The sequence below is a fragment of the Dromiciops gliroides genome, chromosome 1 (assembly GCF_019393635.1).
Source record: "Dromiciops gliroides isolate mDroGli1 chromosome 1, mDroGli1.pri, whole genome shotgun sequence".
In the NCBI taxonomy this organism is placed as follows: Eukaryota; Metazoa; Chordata; class Mammalia; order Microbiotheria; family Microbiotheriidae; genus Dromiciops; species Dromiciops gliroides.
Window position 1 is genome coordinate 448,421,770 of NC_057861.1, and position 13,972 is coordinate 448,435,741.

Genomic DNA, 13,972 nt, shown 5'->3' on the forward strand with positions numbered 1-13,972 from the left:
CTAAAATTGAACTCACCTTTCCTCCCAAACCTTCTCCTCTTTCTAATTTTCTTAATCCTGTTGAGGGTGCCACCATCCTCTTAGTCACCCAGGCTCTCAATCTAGGTAAAATCCTCAAATTTTTACTCCACACCCCCTCTCTCCGCCCCCCCCCCCCCCAGTCCAATCAATTGTAAAGTTTTGTCAGTTCTGATACTGTTCTGACTATCCCTTCCCCTTCCCCCTGGTCCTGCTGGTTGGTCTCCCTTGCCTTGTCTCTCTGATCCAATCCATCCTTCATTCATCTGTCAAGTGATCTTTCTAAAACAGATAATGACCATGTCATCCTGTTCACTATTGCTTCCAGAATCAAATAAAAATCCTCTGGTTGGTTTTCAAAAGTTTTTTTAACCTGGCTCCTTGCTACCTTTCCAGACTAATTACACATCTGCACACTGTTGCAAATCAGTGTTTGCTTCCTTTTTTCTATGCACAGGACATTCTATTTCCTGACTGAGCATTTTCACTGTCTGACCCCATCCCTAGAACATTCATCTCACCTCCTCACTTCCTTTACAAAACCCTTTTCCAGTTCTCTTTAATATTAGTGCCTTCCCTCTGAGATGACTCCTAATTAATTTTGCATATATCTTATTTGGACATAGTTGTTTTCAAGTTGTTAGCTGGGACTGTTTTTTGCCTCTTCATATTCAAATTCCTAGTGTTATCAAAGTTTGTGGCACTTAGGTGTTTAATAAATGCCAATTTGACTTATCAGCTTAAGGTAAAATACCTAATAACTTTTAGTAATTTTATTTATTTATTTAGTATTTTATTTAAAGGGCTAAAGATGTAGAAACATTAGTACAACCACCATGTTGTATATTTACTTGTCTTCTCTATAGCTGTCATTCTGATATTTTTTCTTTATGCCTTTTGTTCTTATATCCCATTCATTTCCCTATTATATGCTTGCCTTCCTATTTTCCTCTCCCCTCAGGAAACCAAGCCTTAAAACAACAAAAAAGGGACATGTATTTTCTCACTTCTTTTTCCAACCCTAGCATCCAATTTCATTTTATGGTTTCTTTTATTTACATTATTGTAATTGTTGTTTATATTTTTACTAGTTTTGCTTCTTTCATGTTGTACCAATTCTTGTGTCCCTGTACTTCTTTGAACTTTTCATTTTTCTTCTTTCTTATAGCACAGTAATATTCCATCATGTCCTTGTACTCCATTTTGTCTAGCCATCTTTGTTTTTAGTTCTTTGCTACTGCAAAAGAAGTGCTATCTTTGACTCATTGCATTTGTGGTACAGGGATTTCTGGGTCAAAGGGTATGGGTATTTCATTTTTTTTTTTAAGTGAGGCAGTTGGGGTTAAGTGACTTGCCTAGGGTCATACAGCTAGTGTTAAGTGTCTGAGGCCAGATTTGAACTCAGGTACTCCTGACTCTAGGGCCGGCGCTCTATCCACTGCGCCATCTAGCTGCCCCTCATTCCGTTTTTAAAGTGTAATTTTGAATTGCTTTCCAATCTTATTTTTTTTTAATTTTTTTCCAGTTACATATATAGTTTTCAACATTTGTTTTTGTAAGATTTTGAGATAAAAATTTTTCTCCCTCCCTCCCTTCCTATCCCCCTCCCCAAGACAGAAAGCAATCTGATATAGGTTCTATATATACAATCATATTAAACATATTTCTGCATTAGTCATATTGTGAAGGAAAAATCAGAACACAAGGGAAAAACCTCAAGAAAAAAAAACAAAAAAAGTAAAAACAGCATGGTTTGATCTGCATTCAGATCCCACAGTTCTTTTTCTGGATGTGGAGAACATTTTCCAGAATTGTCTTGGATCATTGTATTGCTGAGAAGAGCTAAGTCTGTCACAGCTGATTATCACACAATGTTGCTGTTACTGTGTACACTGTTCTCCTGGTTCTGCTTACTTCACTCAGAATCAGTCCACTTATGGCTTTCCTGCCTGTTCCTCATTTCTTTATTTCATTTTAATCATAAAAGTACTCTATTATTTTCCAGTTACATGTAGAGATAGTTTTCAACACCTGTCTTTATAAAATTTCCACTTCCAAATTTTTCTCCTTCCCTCCCCCCTCCACAAGAAAGCAAGCAATATGATATAGGTTATATGTGTACAATCACATCAAATATATCTCTGCATTAGTCATGCTGTGGAAGAAGAATCAGAACAAAAGGAAAAAATCTCAAAAAAGAAAAACAAAAAAATTAGAAATCGTATGGTTCAATCTGCATCTAGATTCCTCAGTTCTTTTTTTTTTTCTGGATTTTCACATTGCTTTCCAGAATAGTTGAATTGATTCACAGCTCCACCAAACATGAACTAGTGTTCTATTGTTGTTGTTCAGTTATTCAATTGTGTTTGATTCTTTATGATCCCATATGAGGTTTTTGTGGCCAAGATACTGGAGTGGTTTGCCATTTCCTTCTCCAGTGAATTAAGGTAAACAGAAGTTTAAGTGATTTGCCCAGGGTCACACAGCTAATGAGTGTCTGAGGTCAGATTTGAATTCAGGTCTTCTTGACTCCAGGCCCCAGAGTTCTATCCACTTGTCACTTACCTGCCCCAGTGTTCCTCTGGTTCTTCTATTACTGACTCTTTCAATTTTTTGTCAGCTTTGTCAGTTTGCTGGTCACGAAGTGAAACTTCACTCAAGAGTTTTAATTTATATTTTTCATTATAGGTGATTTGAAAGTCACTCATACTATTAATAGTATGCAATTTGGTTGAAAACTGATCACATTCTTTTGCTACTTATCACTTATAGAATGGCTAGTGGATTAATTTGTGTTAATTCGTTATATGGCTTAAATATTTTTATATATCTTAGACCCATATCAGATCTGATATGATATAAAGGACACCCCCCCATGTCAGTTTCCTTTCTTAGCTACATTGATTTTGTTCATTCAGCAACTTTTCAATTTCATGTAATCCTGATATGCTGCAGCTAGGTGGCACAGTGGATAGAGAGCACTGGCCCTGAAGTTGGGAGGACCTGAGTTCAAATGTCACCTCAGATACTTACTTAGCTGTGTGACCCTGGGCAAGTCACTTAACTCCAATTGCCTTAAACATCTGGAAGCATCTCCAGTCACCCTGATGTATATCTTTCCACAGCTTTTGAAGGAGAGAGTGAGGTTGGTGACCTTGCACAGCCTTCCCTATTCACTGCAAGTCATGACATCACCTTCTGATGTCATGGTCCTCTTCAAGAACACAGGACAAAATCCTTGTGTTTTTTCAGTGCTTTTGTGTGTGTGTGTGTGTGTGTGTGTGTGTGAGTGAGTGTGAGGCAGTTGGGGTTAAGTGACTTTCCTGGGGTCTCACAGCTAGTAAGGGTCAAGTGTCTGAAGCCAGACTTGAACTCAGGACCTCCTGAATCCAGGGCGGGTGTTCTATCCACTGCGCCACCTAGCTGCCCCTTATATTTCTTGATTCTTAACAGTTTAGCTTAGAAGTATGTATTGGAATGGGAAGTGATTAAGAGTAGTCAGAAAAGTCTTAGAAGCTGAGTCAGACCTTGGATTCTAATTTGTGTTCTGTCTCTAGGTATATAACTGTGATCAAATTATTTAACTTCTCAGGATCTACTTCCTTGTGTATAAAATGAAGACGTTAAGTCATATGGTCTTTTGGGTTTTTCCCCCTAGAGTTTTTCCTAGTTGCTTTAATGAAAGCATGATTTTAGCTGAAGACTGAAAGTTATGCAGTAATGTATCACACAGGTTAAAAGTAGCTGCAGTGTGGTCTGGCCAAAGCTACAGTGGGTTTTTTTTTTTGTGTGTTTTTGTTGTTGTTGTTGTTTTGTTTTGTTTTTACCTATCATTGTGTCTTTGGGGATGGACTATTTTCTTCCACACCAATATATCCTCCCCCTACTATATCCATGACTCTTACCTTTCCTCCTTTAGGAAGGAATTAGGGTTTCATCAGACTACCAACAAAAAAACTTTACCAGTTTTGTTGTGGATTGTGAAATGAGAACCATGGTTCACAATATTAAGGAACAGTATGGGTCTGGGGTAACTTAGAAATGCAAGAATAAATGCTTAGATATTGTTATCCTTCATCTATTATCTTTGGTGGACAAGGATTCTTAACCTTTTTTGTAATGAGCCCCTTTGGCAGTTGGGTGAAGGTGATGGACCCCTTCTCAGAATTTAATTTTTACATGCTTATGATAAAAGACATTATACAAAGTAAACCAATTATATCCAAGTACAGTTACTATAATGTTTAAAAAAAAAAAGAAAAGAAAAGGTTTATGAGCCCCAGGTCAAGAATACTTATAAATTAGCATGAGTATTATAAGCAAAAAGAAAGACTATTCCCTCCATTTGTAGCCCATATCAATTTTCCTAAATCCTAGGGTGGCAAAGTCTTGATCTCATATAATAGTATAATTTTGGCAGTCTGGTTCTATTATTAGAATTATGCATTAAAAAAAATCTTTATAAATCTTTTAACAATTTACAAAGGTAATTGAAGCTTTTAAATTTTTCATGGCCAGTACTTTCCATAATAATTAGAGGTTATCGGATAATTATTCTTTCCCATTTTCATATTCAACATAGATTGTCATTTTGGTAACTGTTTGCCACATTTTCAAGTATGTTATTCAAGAGTTAGGGTTATTGGAAAGGTTGGTAATAATTTTGGTATATATTATAGATTTAACTAAAGAACACATTGGCCATGGATTATTAACTGATTTTGGGAGAACCCCTTGAGATGCTAGGTGTGTTGAGAGAAGCCTTGTAATCCCTAGTTCCCTGAGAGGCTGAGGTATTTCTTGAGTTTGGGAATTGTGAGTACTACAGGGCTATGTCAAAGCTATGTTAGCCCAGTATCTGCAGTAAGTCACTAGTTTCTTAAGGAGAGATGAACCTGCCCATGTCAGAAACAGAGCAGATCAAAGTTCCTGTGTTATTTATTAGTGGTATCAGCCTGTGAGAAGCACCTGAAGTTCTGTTCTCTTGTTAGATGAGGAGACCTAGCATTTAAAAAGACAAAACAATTTAGATAGATAAACTTGTATATAATTTGTTCAGGGTCAAAATTAGTAAGTGGAAAAATTTAATAAAATGTGGATATTTAAAGCATATCATGATTTATCCCCAAACTAGCAATAGTATCTTCACATTTGCTCTTTTTATAACAGCAATTTCTTGAATTCTCTGATTTTTCCTAGATGGTATCATGGAAAACTTGATCGAACCATAGCAGAAGAACGCCTCCGGCAAGCAGGGAAACCTGGCAGTTACTTAATACGGGAGAGTGATCGGAGGCCAGGATCTTTTGTACTTTCATTCCTTAGCAAAACAAATGTTGTCAATCATTTTAGGTAAGTTTTTTGGTTTGTTTTTTTGTGGGGCAATGGGGGTTAAGTGACTTGCCCAGGGTCACACAGCTAGTAAGTATCAAGTGTCTAAGGCCGGATTTGAACTCAGGTCCTCCTGAATCCAGGGCCATTGCTTTATCCACTGCACCATAGGTAAAATTTTGCTGCTGTATAAAATATCATGGAGTTATTGTTTCTGTTTAGTATGTAGAAATATTCTCAAATTTCATTTTTATGGGAATATAAGCTGGATTGTATTTAAATTATAAATTTGTTTTCAGTTCAAGTGATTTAGTTACCAGTACATAGAAAAGGGTAGTATTGAATATTCACTTTAATTCTTCTGTTTTAAAATGCTGTTGACTTAAGCATTTATTGAGATTTTCTGAAATATATTTGCTATTAACAAATGCAAAGAATCCTTTAGGGTTAAAGTTTGAGTTAGAGAAAGTTCATAAAGTTGTACATTAAAAACAAACTAAAAAGCAAAACAAACCAACCAAACAATAACCCAATAAAAAAAGTTACATTTATATTATATACACAAAATACCTGTGCACATGTATGCACACACCTACACCCACTCACCTACACACCCTCTCTTGCTTATTTGGCATGTATGTTTTTCCGAGAAGTTATACCAATCAAGTAGGAAAGCAGTTTTTCAATTATCAGATCCATAGCTTCCATTTTGTGTCTTTATAGAGGTAATTTACATGTTAAGACAAAATTTGAGGGAAGAATAGCTATACCTGAGGTACAGAACTTCCAGTATTGGAGCATAGTCAAATTTATAAATCTTTAAATAAAGTTTAAGAATATAAATCATTCCTCATTTTAATACATTTAAAGTTTATTATTGCATTTTACATTTTCATATGTTTGTGTAAATGTTTCTAGGACCTAACTATTAGCAAAAAGAAAGAATGGCTTATATTGTAAATCCAAAATGAATGATGAGAAATGGGATTGGAGGAAGGATGGGGAAGTTGCATTATTAAAACTTTTCAAATATTTTAATGAATTGTTTGATTGATTTAGGGCTATGACATTAAGCATGTCATGTCGTTTATTTAACAAAAGTTATTGCTTCCCAAAATGTAGTATGCAATGAGAAAGGTAATAATTTTAACAATAAATTGAATAAAATTTTAAGAACCATGTCAAGTGAATTATTAAAAATGCTTTGTTTTTGCCATTTAGGTGTTGAAATTGTGTTAAATATTAATTTATCAACATCATATACTGTATTTGATTCTTTTTGGCTTTACAAACAGGATTATTGCTATGTGTGGAGATTATTATATTGGTGGAAGACGATTTTCTTCATTATCCGATCTGATCGGTTATTACAGTCATGTGTCCTGTTTGCTTAAAGGAGAAAAATTACTTTATCCAGTAGCACCTCCCGAGGCAAGTAAAACTTTGTCCAGAGTAATATGATTAGTAAATTTTGGTGTTGGAACTTAAATCACAGGTGTCAACTCCAAGACTCAATCTATTATACCACATTAACTGTATCAAAAAAGGGAGAGATTATATGTATAGAAAAGGGATGGTAAAAACCTGGTAAAATTTTGTGATAAGCTTAGTAAGGAACTAAATCGGCATTTTGTAAACTAAGTAAAACACTAAATCAGTAAAAGTATAATTAGCGTTTCCACTTGTCTAGGCCTCATCATCTTTAAGGAGGACAGGTGTTGCTGTATTTCTTTGATGATCTAGTGGTTATTTCTAGCTCCCAAATTCTAGTTCTAAGATTTCTTGTCTTAGTTCTTAGCTTCCTTTTTTCCCCCATCCCACCCCTCTTGAGGGAAGGAAATACAACTCTTAGAATACGTGAACATACTTCGAAGGAACTATGATATTTTCAGTTTGAATGCTTCCTCTGTTCCTTTATTACTTTTCCAAGGGAGGATTTGTAGAGGTCTTCATCTTTCCTAGAATGTTGAAGGTACCAACTCTCTTCAACTGTTGGTTTTTATTCTTGGTGCATAAGTATTCCACTCACTTTTCTGACGTTTTTATGTATGCTAAGGAAGGTCTTATAAGACACTTCTTATTGTCCAAAGTAACAAAGGTAATAATGTAGCAGTTGTTAAGTTATTTTTCACTTGTTCCAGATTCCTTGTGACCCTATTTGAGGGTTTTTTTTTGGCGAAGATACTGAAATGCTTTGCCATTTCCTTTTCCAGCTCATTTCATAGATGAAGAAACTGAGGCATATATGGTTAAGTGATTTAGCTAGGGTCACACTGCTAGTAAATGTTTAAGACTGAATTTGAACTCGGGAAGACAGACGACTTCTTGACTTTAAGCCTGGCAGTTTATCCACTGCGCCACCTAGCTGCCCAATATGTAGCAGTAACAGCATTTAAACCCAGGTCCTTGACTCCAAAACCAGCATTTATCACTATAGCACATTGTAACCCAGTGTGTTATGATTTTGATGTATAAGATACTGTGTCTTAGGAAATCTTTCTGGGCATAATTTTTTCAAATACTTTCTTTTGTTTTGTTTTGTTTTTTTTGTGAAGCAGTTGGGGTTAAGGGACTTGCCCAGTGTCACACAGCTAGTAAGAGTTAAGTGTCTGAGGTCAGATTCGAACTCGGGTACTCCTGAATCCAGGTTTGGTGCTCTATCCACTGTGCCATCTAGCTGCCCTCAAATACTTTCTTAATGGTTATGTTATATTGACTGAGAGGTATATTTTCCTCTAGCCTGGCTGTTTATTCATGTTTTCCAAGGAAGCTCTTGACATGCACAAAGACTATTTTCACAAATATTTTTATAGAGATGAAGAGGGCATATAGTTTGATATCTACCTGTTTTTGGAAGGGGGAGAGTAAAAGAACTATTCTTGATCTTTTCCATTAGATTATAAGTTCCTTGAGAATAGGAATTAATTTCAATGTGTGTTTATATCCTTATCACCTAATAATGTGCTACGTAGGTTTGTTGATTATGGGAATCTTCCTTTCTTTGAGCTGTCTTGAAAATTGATCCCTGAGTGTCTTTTTTTTTTTTTTTCCTGAGTGTCTTTAAAATTGTGTACCTATAAGCATTAATGTCTTTGCTTTGTGTTTGAGCTGGTTTAGATGTTCTTTACAATTCCAGTTTTTAAAGTTCTGTATCTGCTTTTAGTGGCCTGGTGATAGTTTGTATGTTAGTTTTCTGAGGACCAGAAGCTTAACCTAAATTCAGAAACACCTGTCACTAGGTTAGTTGCTGGGTGATGAATTTTTGGTACATAGTAGCTCTAGACACACCATTTACATCAATGAGGAATCACAATTTACATCAGTGGAAGAAATAACCATTCTGATAAACATTCAGATCATTGAAGAATTGAAATATAAATCATTTTTCTTTTTCATGTGGTATCAGGTCCAGGCATGGTAGAATCAAATGTGGTGGTTCTGCTTTGGTTGTTGATAAGATATAAAATCACTATTAAAATGCTGGCCAGATATGTTTGTATCATCTTCTTTGTTGACCTCTTGTCAGTTTCATTTATAAATATGTTTGGCTCTATCTCATTTAGTTGGATTTCTTGATAGGCTCTCTCTAGATCATTTCCATCTTCTTCGAAGAAAGTATTTGTGACAACTAACAACTAGCCTTTATCTTTTATCATTCTTTGATCCTGGAATATATTTTCCAACACAGATTTTGCAGATCTCTTTTTATAAAGAATCATTAGGTTCATAGATAAAGAATTGGAAGGAATCTAGGAGGTCATCTTGTTCAGTCTCATTTTAGAGATCAGGTCCAGAGAAATTGTAACTTAGGGGACACTGGTTGTAAGGCACAGCTAGATTTTGAACTCAGGTCTTTAGATTCCAAAATCTGGGAGACTTTTCGTGGTTGAATACAAATTGAAGACAGGGTAACCAAATGCTCCATGAAATAATGTTATCTTGCTACCTTTGGATGTACTTAAAAAAAAAACCTAACTGTGCCAACTCCTTTTATTTGTTTAAGAGAATTTGTGTGCCAGTTTTCCTTTTAGTTGCTTCTTTGTCTTCTGTGTTCATTTATAGTGAAAATATTATTATAGTTTTGAGTCAGTTCCTCCTATAATGTGTCAACTTGCTGATGATTGAACAGAGTTCAGATAGAGTACCAGCAGTTAAATTTAATGTTTTAGACTAGCTAAAACTGTGAGATTTACTAAAGAAATTTGAGTCATTTATATAAATTGTCAGGACGAGAAGAGTCTAGAAACCACTTTATTCAGTACATTTAGTACTTGGCACATAGTAGGCACTTAGTAAATATTTGTTAACTGACAATAAACATCTAGTCCCTTTGTCAGGCAGAAAGAGGACAGCCAGGGGCTATACTGGCTTAAAATAAAAATCTTAAAGTGAAGGATGGTGGAAGATTATGAACAGTATCTTCTTGTAAAATAACTATAAATAGTGGAAGGAAAAATAAGTGATGAGAAAGCCAACTAAGCAAAATAATTAAGGAAGAAACTGGGAGGACAGTAACAAGATGAAAAACGGAGACGACCTGTAACACTTTTTATGATAGAATCTTTTCATCAGTGATTATGGGTTCACAGCATCTGGACTTGAACATCAGAGTACTAGTTGTGTGTTATTTATTTATTTATTTATTTTTAAAAGATGAAAACAACTGAACTAACCCAAACATACACAGGAGTTTTGTGCTGGAGTTGACACTATTTTGAAGCATTAAGGAATTGATTTCACCATGCCTGAAAGAGAAGACGCCAAAGATGTGGGGGAAAATATTGCACATTATTAATACTCTAAATAAAAGATGATATTAATATTAATAATAATGTTTTCTTCCTAGAAGATGAAAATATCATCTAGTAACTACTAGTCCACATACCTACTTTTTCATCTCTACAAAATTTTTATAACAATAATTGTTTGTAATCTATTTCAGCCTTCTCATGTCTACCATGAATAGCCTTTACGTTGCCCTTTAGGTGATCCTTGACTTCATTTCTTCAAAAATACACAATTAAAGTACTCAATAATTTGTGCAATACTGTGAAGGTAGTTTTAATAGGATTTGATTCTTTTTTGTGGATGTAGAACTTTAGTATGAGAAATAATTACCCATTTAAAGCATTTTCTTGTGTTACCATTTTAGCCAGTGGAAGACAGAAGGCGTGTACGAGCAATCCTGCCTTATACAAAAGTACCAGACACAGATGAAATCAGGTATCTTTTTCATGTATGATTTTATGACTAGACTTAGTGTGGTGAGCATTGTTTTGAAATCTGGAGGTTGCAGGGTTTTCAGGCTAAAGCTAGAAAGATTTTAAGGCAGCTCTGGTAGTAGATCTAGAATAAAAACCAATGCAGACTATCTCAACATGAGCCCATGTTCCTTAATCCCTGTTTTGGCTGACCTCTTTGCTCTGTGAGAGCTGAGATAGAAGAAGGAAAGATAATTTGTTTTTATGTTTTATCACAGATGGAGAGCAGTACCTTTTATTATTTACCTTACTTCATATTGGTCCATGTATCCAGATAGTTAGTCCCCACCCTACATCCAGATGTTCATTTCCTTCAGGTTGTTCCATTAATTTAAGATACTGTATTAATTGTTTTTGACATACTTTATGAGAGGCAGTGTGGAATAATGAATAAAAAGCCATTCTCACATCCAAGAAAAACACGCAACTTATTTTAAGACTCTTAAGTTGCACAAAAGTGCTGATCTTTACTCACATATGTGATGTTTAAAATCTAAATTGTGGTCGCCTTAAATTAGAAGCTTCAGCACCAGTCTTTGGGCATTAAACATTTATTAAAGCATAGAGGTATTCACAAGGAGTTCGTTCAGAAAGTTAAGAAAAAGAAGTCCTACCTAACCTAGAGTTCCAGCCTGGTTGGGTTCTTGCTGAAGTCCTCCTTCACGAGCCTGCTTTAATCAGGAACTCTCTAGCAAGCTGATTGTGGAAGCTTTTTATAGGTCTGTAACAGAGGCAGTCCTTACACACTGCTTCAGGCTGATTGGTTGGCATCATCCAAATCCATTGGCTTTGAAGGTGTTCTCAAGTTGAGTTCACAGGCTAGTTTCTGAGAACAATACCTTCTTAAGGGATAGCCAGGTGTGATTACAATCCAATTAACTTGAAGTAGGCTTAATCAGCAGTCAATCACTCTCACTTGATTCAGTCAGTATAGATTAATCTCCAGGTGGGTCTTTGAGTATCTGCTAAATCTCATTATTTCATCACACATAGGAGTTCCTATGTCAATGACATCACAACTCTAGTCCCTGTGCTTATGAATAGTACCTTGCATTTGAAGAAATCCAGAACAAAACATGTATTGAAACAAAGAAGACTGCTTTGATTGAGGCCTTCTCTACCACCAAATTGCTTTGGCCCTAAGTTAGCCTCAAAATTTTAATTTCTTTCAGTTTATCAGTATTTTATTTCCTTTATTGATAAAATGATAAGTTTTGTAGGTAATCCTTGAGATCATAGATCTATCACTGGAAAGGTCTTCAGGCTTTAACCTCCTCATTTTACTGATGAGTAAACTAAGACTGAGGTAGGCTAAGTTACTCACCCAAGGTAACACAGGTATAAGCTTCAGAAGGTAGATTTGAACCAGTTTCTCTCATTCCAGAATCACTTGTGTTTCCTGGTTATTATGTTATGAGGGTGCCTAAGAACAGTCTTTGAAATGAATTAGAATGCTTTGTTTCAAGAAGTTCTGAAATGTAAAAATGTCCCTTTTAAAATAGTTGGAAACTTGGAGCAGCAATTTTGTTTTCTTGACAAGAAATAGAAAAGATTGATTTTTTTCACAGATGATACTTACAGACACCATTACTGGTGGACTAAAGAATAGAGAACAGGGAAAAAATTTGGGTATAAAAAGAATAAAGATAGAAGTTGTGAGATATAAAAATTTGGGACTTTCCCAACTTCTGCCAAAAAAGGTAAAGGACCTGCATTTTCTCATTTCCTCAGGACTAAGCTTTGTTATTACAATTAATTACATAGTACTCGAATTTTTTCTTTATTTCTATTTGCATTTATGTTGTAGTCATTGTGCATATTGTTTTCTAGGTTTTATTTGCTTTACTTAACATCAGTTTACTTGATATTTTTCATATTCATAATTGCTTAGGGCACTCTAATATTCCATTATATCAAGTGCAGTAATTTGGATAGCCATTCTCTAATTGTTTCCAAGAACCCTTTCTTGTAACTGACAAGCAAAACAGATGACATTGATCATATCTGAGAGCATACACTAGACTTAACCTTGGAAGTCCACTGCTTCTCTACCAAAAAGACATAGCTACCCACGTGATGATGTGATATTAATGATATTTCTGTTGGTCTTGTGGTTTTCTGAATTAAACAGTTTACTATATGCTTAAAGTGCCAACTATGAGCTGAACATACACAAGTATGTATGTGTGTATTGTCCATTCTCTGGATTAGTCAATACTTTAATCCTAACTCTAGTGATTTGTCATTTTATCATAGCACTCATGTTTTATTTATATATTTCTCCTATTGTAGCTTGTTTATGGTATAGTAAGATGAATTTTAAATTTTTTTTTACTGTGACTTCATTTTTAATAACTTCAATATTTTTATCCTTAGTTTCCTTAAAGGAGACATGTTTATTGTTCATAATGAATTAGAAGATGGATGGATGTGGGTTACAAATCTGAGAACAGATGAACAAGGCCTTATTGTTGAAGATCTAGTAGAAGAAGTGGTAAGTTGTTTTTTTTTAAATTTATTAAGGAGTTCCAAGTAGTTCATTAAAAGCCCTGGGAGACTGAAAATGCTTAAGAGATTCTAGCTGTGATGATAAAATACTATTTGATGAGAAAGTTTGGTTTTTGAGAAAGTTTGGTTTTTGTATGTAGACTGTTTTACTAAAGGGTGCAGAATTTTTTTTTTTTACTAATCTTCATAATGTAATGAAGGTTATGATATTAGACTATTAAAGTATTTTGCTTAAGGAATCAAATAAAAGCTGTGTATTTTTAAACTCATATTTTGAATCTAAAGACTAAAACCAGTGCACACTTTATGTGTGTTTATATATAATTTTTTTGCCAGTCTTCATACAACTTCATATTGAAACAATGCTACCTCAAATTTACATCATAACTTTGAAATGGTTGCATATATATCAGTAAATTCTGCTTCAGATTCCTGTCCTTAGTACTTTACATGTTTTTCTGTTTCCTAATTCGAATTTTACCATTTAAAGTTTCTCCACCACTTTCATACTACAAGACACATCACTTTTGTTCTTGTGAGTTAGTTATAAGCATGGGAAATGTCTTATCAAAGTAGTGCAAATTATTGTTTTAAATCTATATTTGTAAATATATGAATATAATGGAAAGAGCATATGAATCTACATCTCACCTATGCTATTAACTGTGTAACTCTCAATTCTCAGTGAGAATTAAAGTCACTTTACTTCTTTGGGCTTCCCTATCTATATGTCAGGTGAGGTTATCTTTTTTTTTTTTTCCTAGCTCAAATTCTACATGTACATGTAATAGAAAAAATTGTTTTATTACTAAAATATACTAAATTACTAAAATATATTAATCATAAGTTTTCAA

At 34.6% G+C, this 13,972-nt stretch overlaps 1 protein-coding gene across 2 annotated transcripts in view; it reads left to right on the forward strand.

Moving 5' to 3' along the window:
- RASA1 (RAS p21 protein activator 1) overlaps nucleotides 1–13,972 on the forward strand; it is a 127,960-nt gene that overhangs the window by 42,211 nt on the left and 71,777 nt on the right. For both annotated transcript variants that reach the window (XM_043973327.1, XM_043973320.1), the window contains exons 2-5: nucleotides 5,218–5,370; nucleotides 6,645–6,780; nucleotides 10,502–10,572; nucleotides 12,987–13,104. In XM_043973327.1, coding sequence (XP_043829262.1) covers nucleotides 5,218–5,370; nucleotides 6,645–6,780; nucleotides 10,502–10,572; nucleotides 12,987–13,104 — 478 coding nt within the window. The remainder of the gene's footprint in view (nucleotides 1–5,217; nucleotides 5,371–6,644; nucleotides 6,781–10,501; nucleotides 10,573–12,986; nucleotides 13,105–13,972) is intronic.